General features: G+C 43.7%; 2 protein-coding genes and 1 long non-coding RNA gene across 3 annotated transcripts; 1 reads left to right on the top strand and 2 right to left on the bottom strand.

Annotated features, from left to right (window-relative positions):
• Window positions 1-4,280: 4,280 nt before the first annotated feature.
• On the bottom strand, window positions 4,281-8,865 carry LOC311499771. Its single transcript, XR_014699462.1, has 3 exons — window positions 7,987-8,865; window positions 6,876-6,970; window positions 4,281-4,753 (listed from the first exon to the last, which is right to left on the bottom strand). It is a non-coding gene; the product is annotated as an uncharacterized lncRNA (long non-coding RNA).
• A 355-nt stretch (window positions 8,866-9,220) lies between these two features.
• On the top strand, window positions 9,221-10,378 carry LOC311499761 (uncharacterized protein; the record flags this gene model as incomplete). The annotated part of the gene is made up of 2 exons (XM_084560885.1): window positions 9,221-9,538; window positions 9,980-10,378. 2 exons carry the CDS (start codon window positions 9,221-9,223, stop codon window positions 10,376-10,378), a joined length of 717 nt encoding a protein of 238 aa, XP_084417011.1.
• A 500-nt stretch (window positions 10,379-10,878) lies between these two features.
• On the bottom strand, window positions 10,879-12,320 carry LOC311499753 (putative nuclease HARBI1; the record flags this gene model as incomplete). Its single annotated transcript, XM_084560874.1, has 2 exons — window positions 10,879-11,336; window positions 11,459-12,320. The coding sequence occupies 2 exons, from the start codon at window positions 12,318-12,320 to the stop codon at window positions 10,879-10,881; spliced, it is 1,320 nt and encodes a 439-aa protein (XP_084417000.1).
• Window positions 12,321-13,552: the final 1,232 nt, after the last annotated feature.

Here is a 13,552-nt window from a genome sequence, read left to right as displayed (position 1 = left end):
TCAATTCAATTCAAAGCACTTTATTTGTCCCCAAGGGGCAATTTAAAAAGGCGCATAGTAGTAGCTTATTCAACAAGGGACAAGAGACACAGTCAACAACAAAAGCAGCACGCATACTGTACAATCAACCAGCACATATTCCACAGGCACACTGCACAATCATACACTGCATACCACATATCGTCATTCATCGCATAGTATTGGTTCTAAAAGTTCTAAGAGTTCTTAAAGTGCTTCCTTAGTGCTTCAATTAAAACAAAGTGCATAAGAGGCAGTTAAAATCATGTGTTCATGAGTCTGTTGTCATTCAAAAGCTGGACAGCCCTCGGGATGAAGGTTGCCTTCCTCCTCTGTGTCCGGCAAGGCGGACAGCGGAGTCTGCGTCCTGACGGGAGCCTCTCGAACTCAGAAAACAGGATGTGAGAGGGGTCCTGCATAATCCTGCGTGCTGCCTTTACGATCTGTTGGTCACATAGGGCAGTGAGAGTTCGGACGGGCTGCTCAATGATTTTTGAGCAGACCTTAACCACACTCAACAGGCGGTTTCTGTTTTGCAGGGTAATGGAGTGGAACCAGCTAGTGAAAGAGAAGGTTATTACATTTTCAATAAAAGCATAGTAGAATGTGGTGAGAATGTCTTTGTTAATCCCAAATGACTTCAGCTTCCTAAGTAGATATTGTCTCTGATGGCACTTTTTAAGGATTTCCTCTGTGTTAGAGGAGAACCTTAGCAGGTTGTCAAAGGCTGTTCCCAGGTATTTGTATACCTCCACTGTCTCCACTGGCTCCTGCTGGATGATAGTGGTGACTGCCTCAGCCAACTGTCTCTGTTTGGGTGAAAAGGTTACAATCATGTCCTTGGTTTTGCTTACGTTCAGCTCAAGACAAGACTTTTCGCACCAAACTATAAAGTCCTGCAGCGCTGGGCTGTGATGTTTTGTATGGCTGGGAAGCAGAGACAGGAGGACTGTGTCATCAGCAAATTTCACAAAGTGGCAGTTTGGCTGGGTGGATCTGCAGTCATCAGTGTAGAGGATGAAGAGAAGTGGGGAGAGGACACAGCCTTGTGGAGAGCCAGTGGAGGTGGAGAGGGTGTCGGACAAGGTGTGGTTCACCAACACTCTCTGTGATCTGTTGGTGAGGAAGTCTATAATCCACAGAATGAGTTGGTGGTTGAGGTGGAAGCGTGTGATGAGCTTCTCTGCCAGAATGTGTGGCTGCATTGTGTTGAATGCTGATGAGAAGTCTGCAAACAGAAGTCTGGCTGTGGTGTTGGGTATTTCCAGGTGCTTGTGGATGGTGTTTAAGATGAATATTTTTGCGTCGTCGACACCCCTGCCAGCCTGGTAAGCAAACTGCAGTGGGTCCATCATTGAGCTAGTTGCCTTGGTGATGTGCTCCTTGATGATCCTCTCCATGGCCTTCATGACCAGGGAGGTGAGAGCCACTGGTCTAAGGTCATTCAGGACCTTGGTGGTGCCCTTCTTTGGGATGGGAATCACTACTGAGTTTTTCCACATTGCGGGGATTGTGCTGCTGGTCAAAGAGCCCTGGAACAGATGCTGGAACACACCTCCCAGCTGCTCAGCACAGTGCCATAGGGTCCGCCCACAGATGTCATCTGGCCCTGGAGCTGTGTTCTTTTTAGTCCTTTTGAGAGCTCTCACCACCTCTGATGTGCTGATGTTGAGGTCAGAGTCGTCAGGTCTGAGAGTGGAGATGATCGATTCTAGCTTGGTGCTGTTGTCCTTTTCAAATCTGGTGTAGAATGCGTTGAGGTCATTCGGGAGTGAAGTGGAGCTGCTTCCTGCTACCTGGATGAGTTTGCGGCTAGAAGAGACAGAGTTCACTGCTGCCATGTTCTTGATACCCTGCCAAGCCGCACGGAGGTTCCCTTTTTCAAAGGTCTGCTCCACTTTGTTCTTATATTTCAGCTTGGCAATTTTTATGGCTCGCTTGACCTCTCTATTTACCTCCTTTTTCTCAGCTTCGGAACCGGTAAAAAATGTTCTCTTTTTCTTATTCAATATGTTTTTCAGATCTTTAGTCACCCAGGGTTTATTGTTAGGGAAGATTGTAACCTTCTTGAAGGGGATAATATTATCTACACAGAAAGTGATGTATGCTGAGACTGTATCCACTTGCTCACTGATGTTGGTGGAGCAGGATGTGAGGGTCTTCCAGTCCGTGGTTTCAAAACACCATTGGAGCCTGTCAATGCTGTCTGGTGTCCACTGCTTGATGTCTTTGATGACTTTCTCTGTTCTCTTGACCACAGGTGTGTAGGCGGGAGCAAGCAGTATGCTGCTGTGGTCAGCAGAGCCTATAGGGGGGAGGGGAACGGCTCTGTAGGCGTCTGGGACTGACCCATAGCATTTGTCCAGTGTTTTCCCTAGACGGGTGGTGCAGTTTACATACTGGTAGAATCCTTTAAGTGCCTTGTCTATTGAACAGTTATTGAAGTCACCCATGATGAATTTGGGGGCATCCGGAGATATCAGTTCGAGTTTGTCGAGCGTATTTCTTACATGATCTGTAGCAGTGGATGCATTTGCTCTGGGGTGGATATAAACCAGAATGAAAAACAGTTGTGGAAATTCCCTGGGAAGGTAGAATGGACGCAGGGAAACAGCCAAGAGTTCAATGTCAGGGTTGCACAGTTCTTCTCTGACAACAACTGTTTTGCACCAACGTGGATTAATGTAGAGGCAGACACCACCGCCATGGTGCTTGCCAGTCAGTTCAGTATCACGGTCTAACCTTACAGGGGACCCGAAGCCATCTATGTACATGCTGTCACTGTTGTCCCTTTCAGTTAGCCACGTTTCAGTGAGAGCAAGAATGGAAGCAGTCCGATATTCATACATGTGAAAAACGTTAGCTTGCAGTTCGTCAGTCTTGTTACGCAATGAGCGCACATTAGCAAGGATAACTGAGGGGAGTGCACAGTACTTATTATCTCCTCGCCTAAGTTTTGCTTTGATTCCACCCTTCTTCTTCCTCCCCCGTCTCGTTACCTTCTTTCTGTTGTTGTGCAGGGTGTCTGTCCGGCCGGTTGGGAGTTTACGTTGTAGCTCCTCCGGCAACTTGTCCGTGACGGGGGCTTGGGGAGAGTGAAATTGCAGCTTAAGTAAAAAGTCCCTGGAGTAAGTAATCCGTTGGATGTCCGGAAGAGTATATCCATATAGATAATCCAAGACGAAAAGTAGGAGCATAAGAGTCCATAGCGTCCGTGTAAAGTCCATACTTGGAGCAGTGAGCGCAAAGCTAGCTGGCTTAATTAACGTTAGCTTGTTGGTCCGGCGTCTGTGTGAGGAGGTGGCAGCACCCGCACAACACAGCACGAAAGTACTGAACTAGACCTATACGGTAGCAGTAAACAGTCAAAACTCACGTAATAAAGAGACAAACAGTAAAAACAAACATTAAAAGCTACTTTCTGCACCGACCGGTCAGCCGCACGAGCAGTGACCCGGAACCGGATAATCACACGCGTTGCTCACCCGCCGCCAGACAGCTGGTCAGACGGGCCGGCTCTGTCCTGGACTGCTCTCTGGACTCCATGGAGGAGGTGGGTGAGAGGAGGATGTTAGCCAAGCTGACATCAATCATGGACAACCCCTCTCACCCACTGCATCAGACTGTTTCAGACCTCAGCAGCTCCTTCAGCAGCAGACTGCTGCATCCACGATGCAAGAAAGAACGCTACCACAGGTCCTTCATTCCAGCTGACATCAGGCTGAACAACACCAGCCTGAGTCAATAAGGACTTTGCACAAATTAATCTTATTTTTTGCACGAACCACTACCTCACCATCTATAGTTTATTTTTATTTTTTTAAGTTTTAGCAATTATTTATTTGTAAAGTTTTAGTCCACCACCACACAGTATACACAGAATGTCTTTATATTTCTCTATATATTTTTCGAAGCGTTGTTATTTTTTGTATTTATTTTTCAAATGAGTACTTGTGTTTTTTTCCCCTGGTAATTTTCCCCTGTTGAAGTCAACCTCGTCACTGTTTTGTATATATTTTTTGCCAAATTCCCGCGCCACTGTGACAAGATAATTTCCCATACGTGGGATTAATAAACATGTCTTATGTGTTCGTGTAAACCTTGCTGGTTCCACATCCAGGGTTTATTATAGATACACAAATATGGGGCATCCTAAATTTATTGGACTTTATGTCAGATGTCCCAACAACATCACCATAATGTATTTCATAATGTTATTCTAATATAAAGTTATTAGAATTACTAGTGAAACTATGACAGAGACATATGATGGTAACAAGAGAAAATAGAACAGAATTCAAATATTCTGTAGGTGAAACTATTTCTATTTTAAAACTGTAGAAAATACAACCTGGACACCTGGACGTCCCATCAGACGGTCCAGGTGTCCAGGTTCATGAAGCCTCTGGGACACAGACTGAGCTTCAATAGAGACAAACTTAAGAATATAACATCAACTAATTAATAAACATTTGGAATAATTGAATCATCCTAGAGAAACTTTCTACTATACAGTCAAAGAGTGAAACAGGACAATGTGACCAATGGTGAACTGTTCATCAGTCATTTACTAATGTTTTTACCTGATTCTTATCTTCTGAACTTCAGGTCCACTTTCAGACACTTTCCACCTTCATGTGTTGAGGAAACATTTCAAGAGAAGAAGCTGCTCTTTCTCCCTCGTCAGTCCTGGATTTGATCTGAGGACGTGGTCACATCCTCATAACTTCAGAGTCTAAAAACACATCAGAGTGACGTTAAAACCAGTTTAACCTGTGGAGAAAACCCAGTCAGTGTCAGAGGAGACTGTTTCCTGACTCCTCCCTCTTACCTCTCTGAGCTGATTGGTTGATTAATGAGCAGGAGGTGTGTTTTAACTGGAACTCTAGTTTTGTGTCTTTATCTCATGACTGGGACACATGTTATCACAGGTATTTAAAGTGGAAATCTCAAACACAGTTAAATACCACAGGCCACAAAATTCAGAGAGCAACAAATCAACCTATTGATGTTTTAATAAAAGTCAAAAGTCAAACATAGTCAAACTTTAAGTAAGTGTTTGAAACATCACCACAGAGTACTGCAGTTACCTGTAACTCTGGGTATGAGGATGGTTGAGTGATAAGACCTGAGGTCAAGAGAACCTGAAATGGAGGCTGCAATCCAACCGATTCATTTAACTTGTCTAAGTAGTTTCACTCGCAGCTGTTGAGATCAGCAACCTCCTTAGGAGGTGACTGGGACTGACAAAGAGTGTGAAGAACATCACACTATGGACATAACAACAAACTGCACCTGCCCTTCAAATCCTTGGAGGATTCCAGAGAGGTGATGCACTAGAGAGTCTCAAGGTATCAGATGGTGTCAATGCTGGGATGTAAATGAGGACTGGTAGGAAGTGAACTTGTGTTTAGGGCAGAGGTTGCTGTTCAATTACAGCTTCCATGAGCTGAGAAGGTCTGGACTAAACAGGAGAAATGACTTAACTAGCAGATACAACATCTGTGAGGAAGATCACCAATAAACAATAGAAACATGGATTTTACTATTCTGTTAAGAGGTGTATCATTTATTCTAGTCTCTATGATGAAAACCAAAATCATTCTTTGATAACTGTCCCACAGTTAAATGAATCATTCTAAATATCAGGTCTTGATCCTCTATCTCAGTTTGTTGTGTATTTTCTGAAACATTCAAATCAATTGATGTTCAGAGCTGAAGATAAACACAGCAGCAATGAATGAGTCACCAGGAACCATTTTAATAAAAGCTGCCCATCAAGTACCCAAAGATAAAGACAAACTAAAGTGAACTAGAGGATTGGATCCATGCTGGTCAAAGGGAGGCACATCTGATGTGAATGTGAGGATATGGAGTGTAGCATCAAGGGTTACAAAGCAACAGACAAAAGACACAAAGGACAAGAGAGCTAGAAATACACAAAATGTTCAAAGATGGAGGAGCTGGTTTTAGAAAACTGCTCCTACAAAGAGGATCCATAAGACTCTTGATGACAAACAGGACAAATGTGTGGACAGAGTCTGAGAAACAAACCCTCAGCAAGCATCCCAGGGACATAGGCAGCAGTCTTTGTCTCTGTCTCTTTTGTCCCCACCCAGGAAGACAGGGAAGAACTCAGACTCACATGATTGTTGCAGGACGTGGAAACAGAAAGAGAGAAAATACACTGGCTCATTGTAGGACGTCCTGATCATCAACACAGTAGTGAAGGTGACTGGAAGAGCAACCTGGATATGACCCCCACCCTGATGTTCACTTTGACAACTGGCTGGCTGAAGACCAGAAAGAGAAGAACATACTGACCTAAGACCAGCAGAGAGGAAGGGCTGAAACAGCGCCCTCCTCTGACAGCAGCATACCAAGCTCCAATAAGACACAGCTGTCCTGAAGACCAGTGTCACCACCGGCAGTGGACGCTCAACCACATCATCAAGACTAACACCCCGGTGCAAAGGGAGGAGAGCTGAATGGGTCCATCAAGAACCACCAGACTGACTATAGGGTGCTGTCTGTATTCCTTTGTGGGCCCCTGATGACTGAGGGGCCCTAAGGGGCCACAAAGTTCTTCAGACCAGTTCAGACTCTGATGACTCAGATCAGATTACAGTCAAACTGCTGTTGGTTTCATCTCATAACCACTAACAGAGACACATGAAATCATTCTACAACCACTGTACTTTAACCCACATATGTATTCTACAGCATTTAAAGGATAGTAGAACTGAAACAGCCAATCAGGATCAAGAAAGACTTCTACAGTTCAGTGATCAAACTGAATAGAATCATAGTGATCCAGTTAATGAGACATTTCCAGATTTCTCTGGTAGGATTCTCACCTGTTGAACTCACTTCAGGTCGACTTTCAGACACTTTCCACCTTCATGTGTTGAGAAGAAGCTGCTCACTGTCCCTCGTCAGTCCTGGATTTGATCTAAAAACACATCAGAGTGACGTTAAAACCAGTCTAACCTGAGTTACAATCACTGGATCTGTTACGGGTCCCAGGGTAAGTGACCACAATTACAAATAGTTTTTTTTTTCTTTCTTTGGTTCGATGCCGTCTGGAAAACACAGTAACAGAGTCAGACACATGAAGACATGGAGCACCCGTTTCTCTTCCTGGTTTCCGTCTCTTTATTTCATTTGTAAAAACATGAGATGCAGCAATAACTCATTCCCTAGTGTAACCATGTCCAATGTCCATCTTTGGTTTTGATTAAATATCTCAGTATATTCGTTTGTCTTTTCACTCATCAGGTTCAACATCTTCACCAAAATAAACAGAACTTTCCATCAAAATAATCAAGCTCTTTGTTCAGAGGTATCTTCTATAACACAGTGTAATCACATCAGAAGTTCAGATCACGTTTTAGCATTTACCTTTAACTCTAAACATACTGCTCAATTAGTGACAATACATCACTCATAACCATACTACAGCTTTAAGATGGTTCCAATACTTTAAATGTCTTTCAACAACAAAAACATCAAACATACTACACCTAGTGAATTCTTCTTAACTCATAATACCTGTCATCTAAACTCTAATCAGGTGGATTTGGGTGGTGAACGTGCTCACCTGTAACTCCACAAAATCACAAAGAACTCCTTCAATACAGATTATGTATCCACCTTGTAAACAAGTCACATTTAATAAACAGTAACAACTATTCTAAATATGTCAGGGTACTTTACCAAATGAAATAAACATGTCAAACAGAGACAAGTTCAGCATCCAAAGTTAATCACGCTGTACTCAATCACATCACACACTCGTTAACAGGAAGCTGTCACCATTTTCCTAAAGTTCACTATTCGTGATTCTAAACACGGATGATTAAAGTCGGTTTTACAGATTTCAAAACCCGGAACCAGACTAATCAGTTCTTCCACATCACTTAAAGCTCTAGGAGGAAGTAATCTGGTTGTATTTCACTGAGTACTGACCTGGAAAACACAGTAACAGAGTCAGAAACTGAAGACATGAACCACGCGCTTCTCTTCCTGGTTTCCGTCTGAAGGAAGAGGGAGGAGTCACCCACGTGAAGCCCCGCGGTGTTTAGTTTCAGTTTCAGTTTATTTCCAACATGTGCAGTAACATAACAAAGTAAACTGAAAACAAACAAATCCAATGAGAATAGTCAAAACAACAATAATAATGTGAAGCCAACATGTCTGAGAAGGAGTAGGATGAAGCATATGCTGATTTAAACCTAGCCCTTCTCTACTACTCAATTAGCAACCTTTCTCCCCAAACATATATATTTACATCAAAAAGAAAAGAAATAGAAAAGAATTAGATGAAATAAACAAATCCATAAATCATTGATCATTTCTTATTAAAGCCCTTCTTCCTCCCTGTACCTGGTGAAAACCATGTGTTTGTAGCGCTTTTTAAACTGGATCATGTTGGACATTGCTTGAGCTCCACACCCAGTCTGTTCCACAGCCTCACTCCACAAACTGAAGGACACAAACTTTTTAATGTTGGACGTGGAACAGCACCTGACCATTAGTTCTGCTTTTTGTTTTCCTCCTAACTTAGCGCTTGTCCACCAAATTTAATGTGAAATTGATCACTTTGTTCTCCGGATTCTAGCCTGTTGTAGCATAGTGCTTGGTACCGCAAGAAGAAATAAAATACCATTGTTTTTAAATGACAAGGAGGTGTGATTAACTGCTTGAAACATGAATAAACAATAAGGGGCCATACCGTTTCTTCTTCTCTTGTTTTCCCAGTGTGCCACACATCACACAGCAGATGGTGCAGTTCTACTGTCTGTCCACTAGATGGAGACAACTGATCATCTAATAGATGTAGTGGAGCAGCAGGAGATGGTTCAACTTCACAAAGCTCATCCTTTTCCTTTTCAAAAGACTTCCTGCGCTTCCGAGTGTCTAAAGCTTGATTTATGCTCGTGCGAAAAATCGTCTGCGTCGGTACGCAGAGAGTCTGCGTCGCCGCGAACCCCCTTCGCAGAGAGTCTGCGTCACTTGACGCGCACCTCCAAAAAATCCTGACTACGCGTCGAAACGACGCCGACAGCAGGGACATGCGACGCAGACCTCAAGGGCTGTGATTGGTCCGCTTTACGTCATTTCCGGTTCTCAGCTTTTCCGGTTCGTTCTGTATACAAGGGCGCCATTTTTAAAATTCTTGGAGCTGCACTTCGAGTTCAAGATGGACCAAGCTGAAGAAAGACTGATCGAAGAAGTGAGGAAGTATGAGCATCTGTACAACTCATCTTCTTCGAACTACAAGGACAGCCAGATGTCAAGTAATTCTTGGAGGGAGATTGCGCAGAACCTCGGTTCGGACTCTGCGGACTGCATGAAGAGGTGGAAGAACTTGCGGGACAAGTTCGTCCGCCACCGCAAGAAGATGGCTTCCAGGAGCGGGGACCCAGGTGGCAAGAAGGTCCCAGCCTTCTACATTTTCATGTCCTGGCTGGAACCGCACGTAAAACATCGTGAGACAGAGTCTAATTTTGGATCTGAGGTAAATATCTCTTCGTGCTTTTTCATGAGCCTTGTGCAGGTGAGCTAGCTAGCTCGCTAGCAAGCTAACCGATTGTAAACACTCGTGGCACAGTGCTTGCAGTTTGCATGTTCCTTTGTTTAAAATAAAATAAAATACGATGTAAAATGACTGGATGGAAGCTGTACTAGCTTTGGTGAAGGGCTGCTACTACACGGTTGGTTAGCTTTATCTGCAGCCTTTGTTCTAGCTAACGTTAGCAGTGACTGTAAACACTCGTGCCACCCAGTGCTTGCAGGTTGTGCAAACAAAATAATAGGTTCGTTATTGCTATATATGACACCAATACTTGTTTTTTTTGGCGTTTTAGTTAGAAATACAGTGTACATGATTAGATAAGAATCTCTGTATAACCTATACCAGTGTAGTTTCTTAACAATGTCTGCCTTTTCTTAACCACAGGAAAATACCACATTCCTCAATTCAGAGACCGATTCAACATTGCAGTCTCTGTCAGAGTCATCAGAGTCACCTTCGCCAGAGACACCCACTCCAGAAGAATTTGCCTCCCCCCAGCCTCAGACTTCATCCATGTCGGACAGCTTTCTGTCTCCCACCTCACCTTCTCCTTCTGCCAGACTGAAAAGAAGAAGGTGCATGGACCAGGGAGACACGATAAACAAGCACTTGGCACGTCTTGATGAACGTCGGCTGGAACTTCAACAGAGGCTGGTGCAGGACAGTGATGAGTGCTCTCGGTTTGCGCAGACGGTGGCAGACATGCTACGTAGGGTGCCAGAGAGCAAGAGGGCTGATCTCATGTATGACATTTATACAAAACTGTATGAAAACAGGGAATAGCGGTGAACACTAAACTGACTCCCTTCCATTGCACATTAACATTTTGCCGATTTGCTGGTTTGCTGTTGTACTTGTTGTAAATAGTTCCATTTTTTTACTTGTCTATTCTAGTTTAAATTGTATATTACAGTTAATATTTATTTAACATTGTTGCTGCGCTTAAGATTGTTAACCAGTTACTGCACCTTATTTTTTGAATAATAAAAACTCAGTTTGTCTGGAAACAGTTGAATTTTCATTTCTCTTACCCCTTTAATGCACAACATGCGTCACAAGTGACCTGCATGATTTTAAATCTTCAATATCTTTGCAATTAATTGATATATCCATTCAGGACTCCATAAATCCCTCAATTAACTTGGTTTGAATTATGAGCTTCATAAAGAAATGGCATGGCATGACATGAAAGATGTACATGCAGTAATCAGAAACAAGATATGTAATGAATGAGAAGTTTATTGGCAAAATAAGTCACTTGTGCATTACAAGTTTACATCGCATCACTGTTCAAGTGTGCCACGAGAAACAATGTCATTCTGCCATGGCACAGAACCATGTGCTGACTGAAAGAAAGACTTGAGGTCATTTCTAACAGCCATGGCAGCTCTGGTGGATCGGGCTCTGCTCATCTGAGATGGAGGGATAGGGTCCAAAAGGTTGTCCCCGGTCACTTCTCTTCGCCACTCACCAGGCCTGAAAGACCCAGCACTTTCCGTGTCTGCAAAACTGGGTGGTATGTAGCGGCACTGTGGGCTGGCCACCTCATCTGTGTAGGCAAGGTAGTTGTGCAGCACCACACAAGCCTTCACCACATCCACAACTTTGTCAGGCCGAAACTCAATTGGTCTTCCAAGAATCCGCCAGCGTGCTGCTAGGATGCCAAAGGAGTTCTCAATGACCCGCCTGGCCCTGGAGTGGCGGTAATTGTAGATCTGCTTGTCTCTTGTCAGATTCACTCCTACATAGAAAACAATATTAAAAATTGTTACTCTTCAATCACGGTTTAACTAAATATCTAGTACAAATTAAATACGACTATTTAATTTTTAATTAAATACTACAACTGTATCTGCACAATACCTGGGAAGGGGCGCATCAGGTTGCAGTGTAGAGGGAAGGCAGCGTCGCCAACAACGACGTGTGGAATCGTGACCGTGGTCCCAGGAAGGCCAGCTGGTGGGGGCAGATTCAGCTTGTGGTCAAGCAGCATCGACCCAAATCTGCTTTCCTTAAAAACGCCACCATCGCTTTCACGTCCATAGGCTCCCACGTCCACCATTGTGAAGCGGTACCTGGCATCGCACAGTGCCATCAAAACAATGGAGTGAGCACCCTTGTAATTGAAGTAGTCGCTGCCTGCCCGTGGCGGTGCCTTGATGTTTACATGTTTTCCATCTACACACCCAACACAGTTCGGGAAGTTCCAGAGTCTCCAGAAATCACCTGCTATGTTTTCCCACTGGTTTGTTGAAGGGCAGGGCAGAAATTCTGGCTGCAGAACTGTCCACAACGCTTTGCACACCTCCGACACAATGGACGACACAGTGCTGGAAGCTAGCTTGTAGCTTGCGGCTACAGCCTGTTGGCTTGAACCTGAAGCTAAAACTCGAAGCGTCACTGAAAGTCTTTGTGCTACATCAACAGGCATACTGTGTGTCGTCTGATGGTGGATGAGAGGTTGCAGACGACGAACAAGATCATCAAATCGACTTGTAGACATCCTGAAATACCTGAAGTGCATCTCATCGTCCAGGTCCTTCAGTGGTCGAACAAGTGTGGCAAATTCTCCTGTCCTTTGCCTTGACTCGTTCAAAGGGCGTACAGACCACCTCCTCACACGTCTTCTCTTTCGTTTAGTTTTAAGCATTTCCACGAGAAGCATTTGTTCTTCAATATCGATCAGCTCCAGCTCCAAAAGTGTCCTCTCTCGCTCAGTCGCCATTGTTCACTGTGCTGTTCACTCTGCCGCAACCATAGAAAAAAGCCGGAACCGGAAATGAAACACTCCACGCACGAATTCAGGAGATTTCGCGACTCAGCGCCCCCTAGCGTTGTGGCTGTAAATTACCACGCACTGCAAAGAAACCGACGCACAAGCATAAATGCCAAGTGACGGCGATCATGTTCGCCGAAGCTTCGCAGACAAATCGGCGCAGAACCCTAAATCAAGCTTTAGCCTACGCATACGGATCGGCAGATACGGACAGATCAGGCTGCGCACGCACACGGACTTTTGAGACTATTTTCACGCTGCTCGGATCCGCAGATCCACAAAGACATGGTGCCTTTAAGTGTCACCGGGAAAATGGGAAATCTGGGCTTTTGGCCAAGAGAGCTATATCTTTCCTTTAGGGAAAATGAATCTTTACTGATATAACTCACTTCTCGTTTAGTTCCAACACTGAACTCAACAGAGGACCACGTAGGTATTAATATATATTTTAATTTAAGATTATTTTAAAAAATATAAAATCTTTGGTCCAATAAGTCTTTGGTGTGTTGTCTTGCTCTAATTTATAACAGTCAGACGAGGCGTGATAACTGGTCTTCTTTATAGTTTATTAACTACTTTGCACATGTAAACAGTCCAATGCTACCTGCATGGCTACGTACCACTTACCTTCCACTCTGGGTTTCTGCGCATGGTCCTAACTACTATGGCATGCTGGGTAATGGAGTTCTTATCAAACTATACTCATAACATCACATCTTTCTCCCTATAAAGAAATAATATTTACCCCTGAAAACAAAGCCATGCTTCTTTTTTATATTAACTTTGCATTTCCCAACTAACTTTACTTGTAAACAACTTTTCTATTTAAACACTCTCTGCAATAGAAAAATAAGAAAGTGCAAACTTTCTAAGCATCAAAACACACACTTAGAATTGTGTCATCATTTGTCCTTCACATCAACATTTTTTTTTACTTAAAGGACCATGTTGCTCCTTTGTTCAGCACCTTGTAATACTAAAGAGTCCCTAGCAACTCTCAGTCAGCCTCTTAGGTGGCTGAACATGTCTTTTAGGTTGAGACAGTCTCTCAACAGCTGGTGACTCAGACGCTGCTGTCAGACCACAGTCAGTGTGGTCAGGACCACTGTTAGTTAGCTCTGTAGAGTCAACTGTGTCCTGCTGAACCGTCTCCTGAGCTGTAGTGTCCTTTTCAGTCGGCT

Source organism: Chelon labrosus (assembly GCF_963514085.1).
Source record: "Chelon labrosus genome assembly, chromosome: 14".
Classification (NCBI taxonomy): domain Eukaryota; kingdom Metazoa; phylum Chordata; class Actinopteri; order Mugiliformes; family Mugilidae; genus Chelon; species Chelon labrosus.
This window is presented reverse-complemented; position numbering and strand designations above follow the sequence as displayed.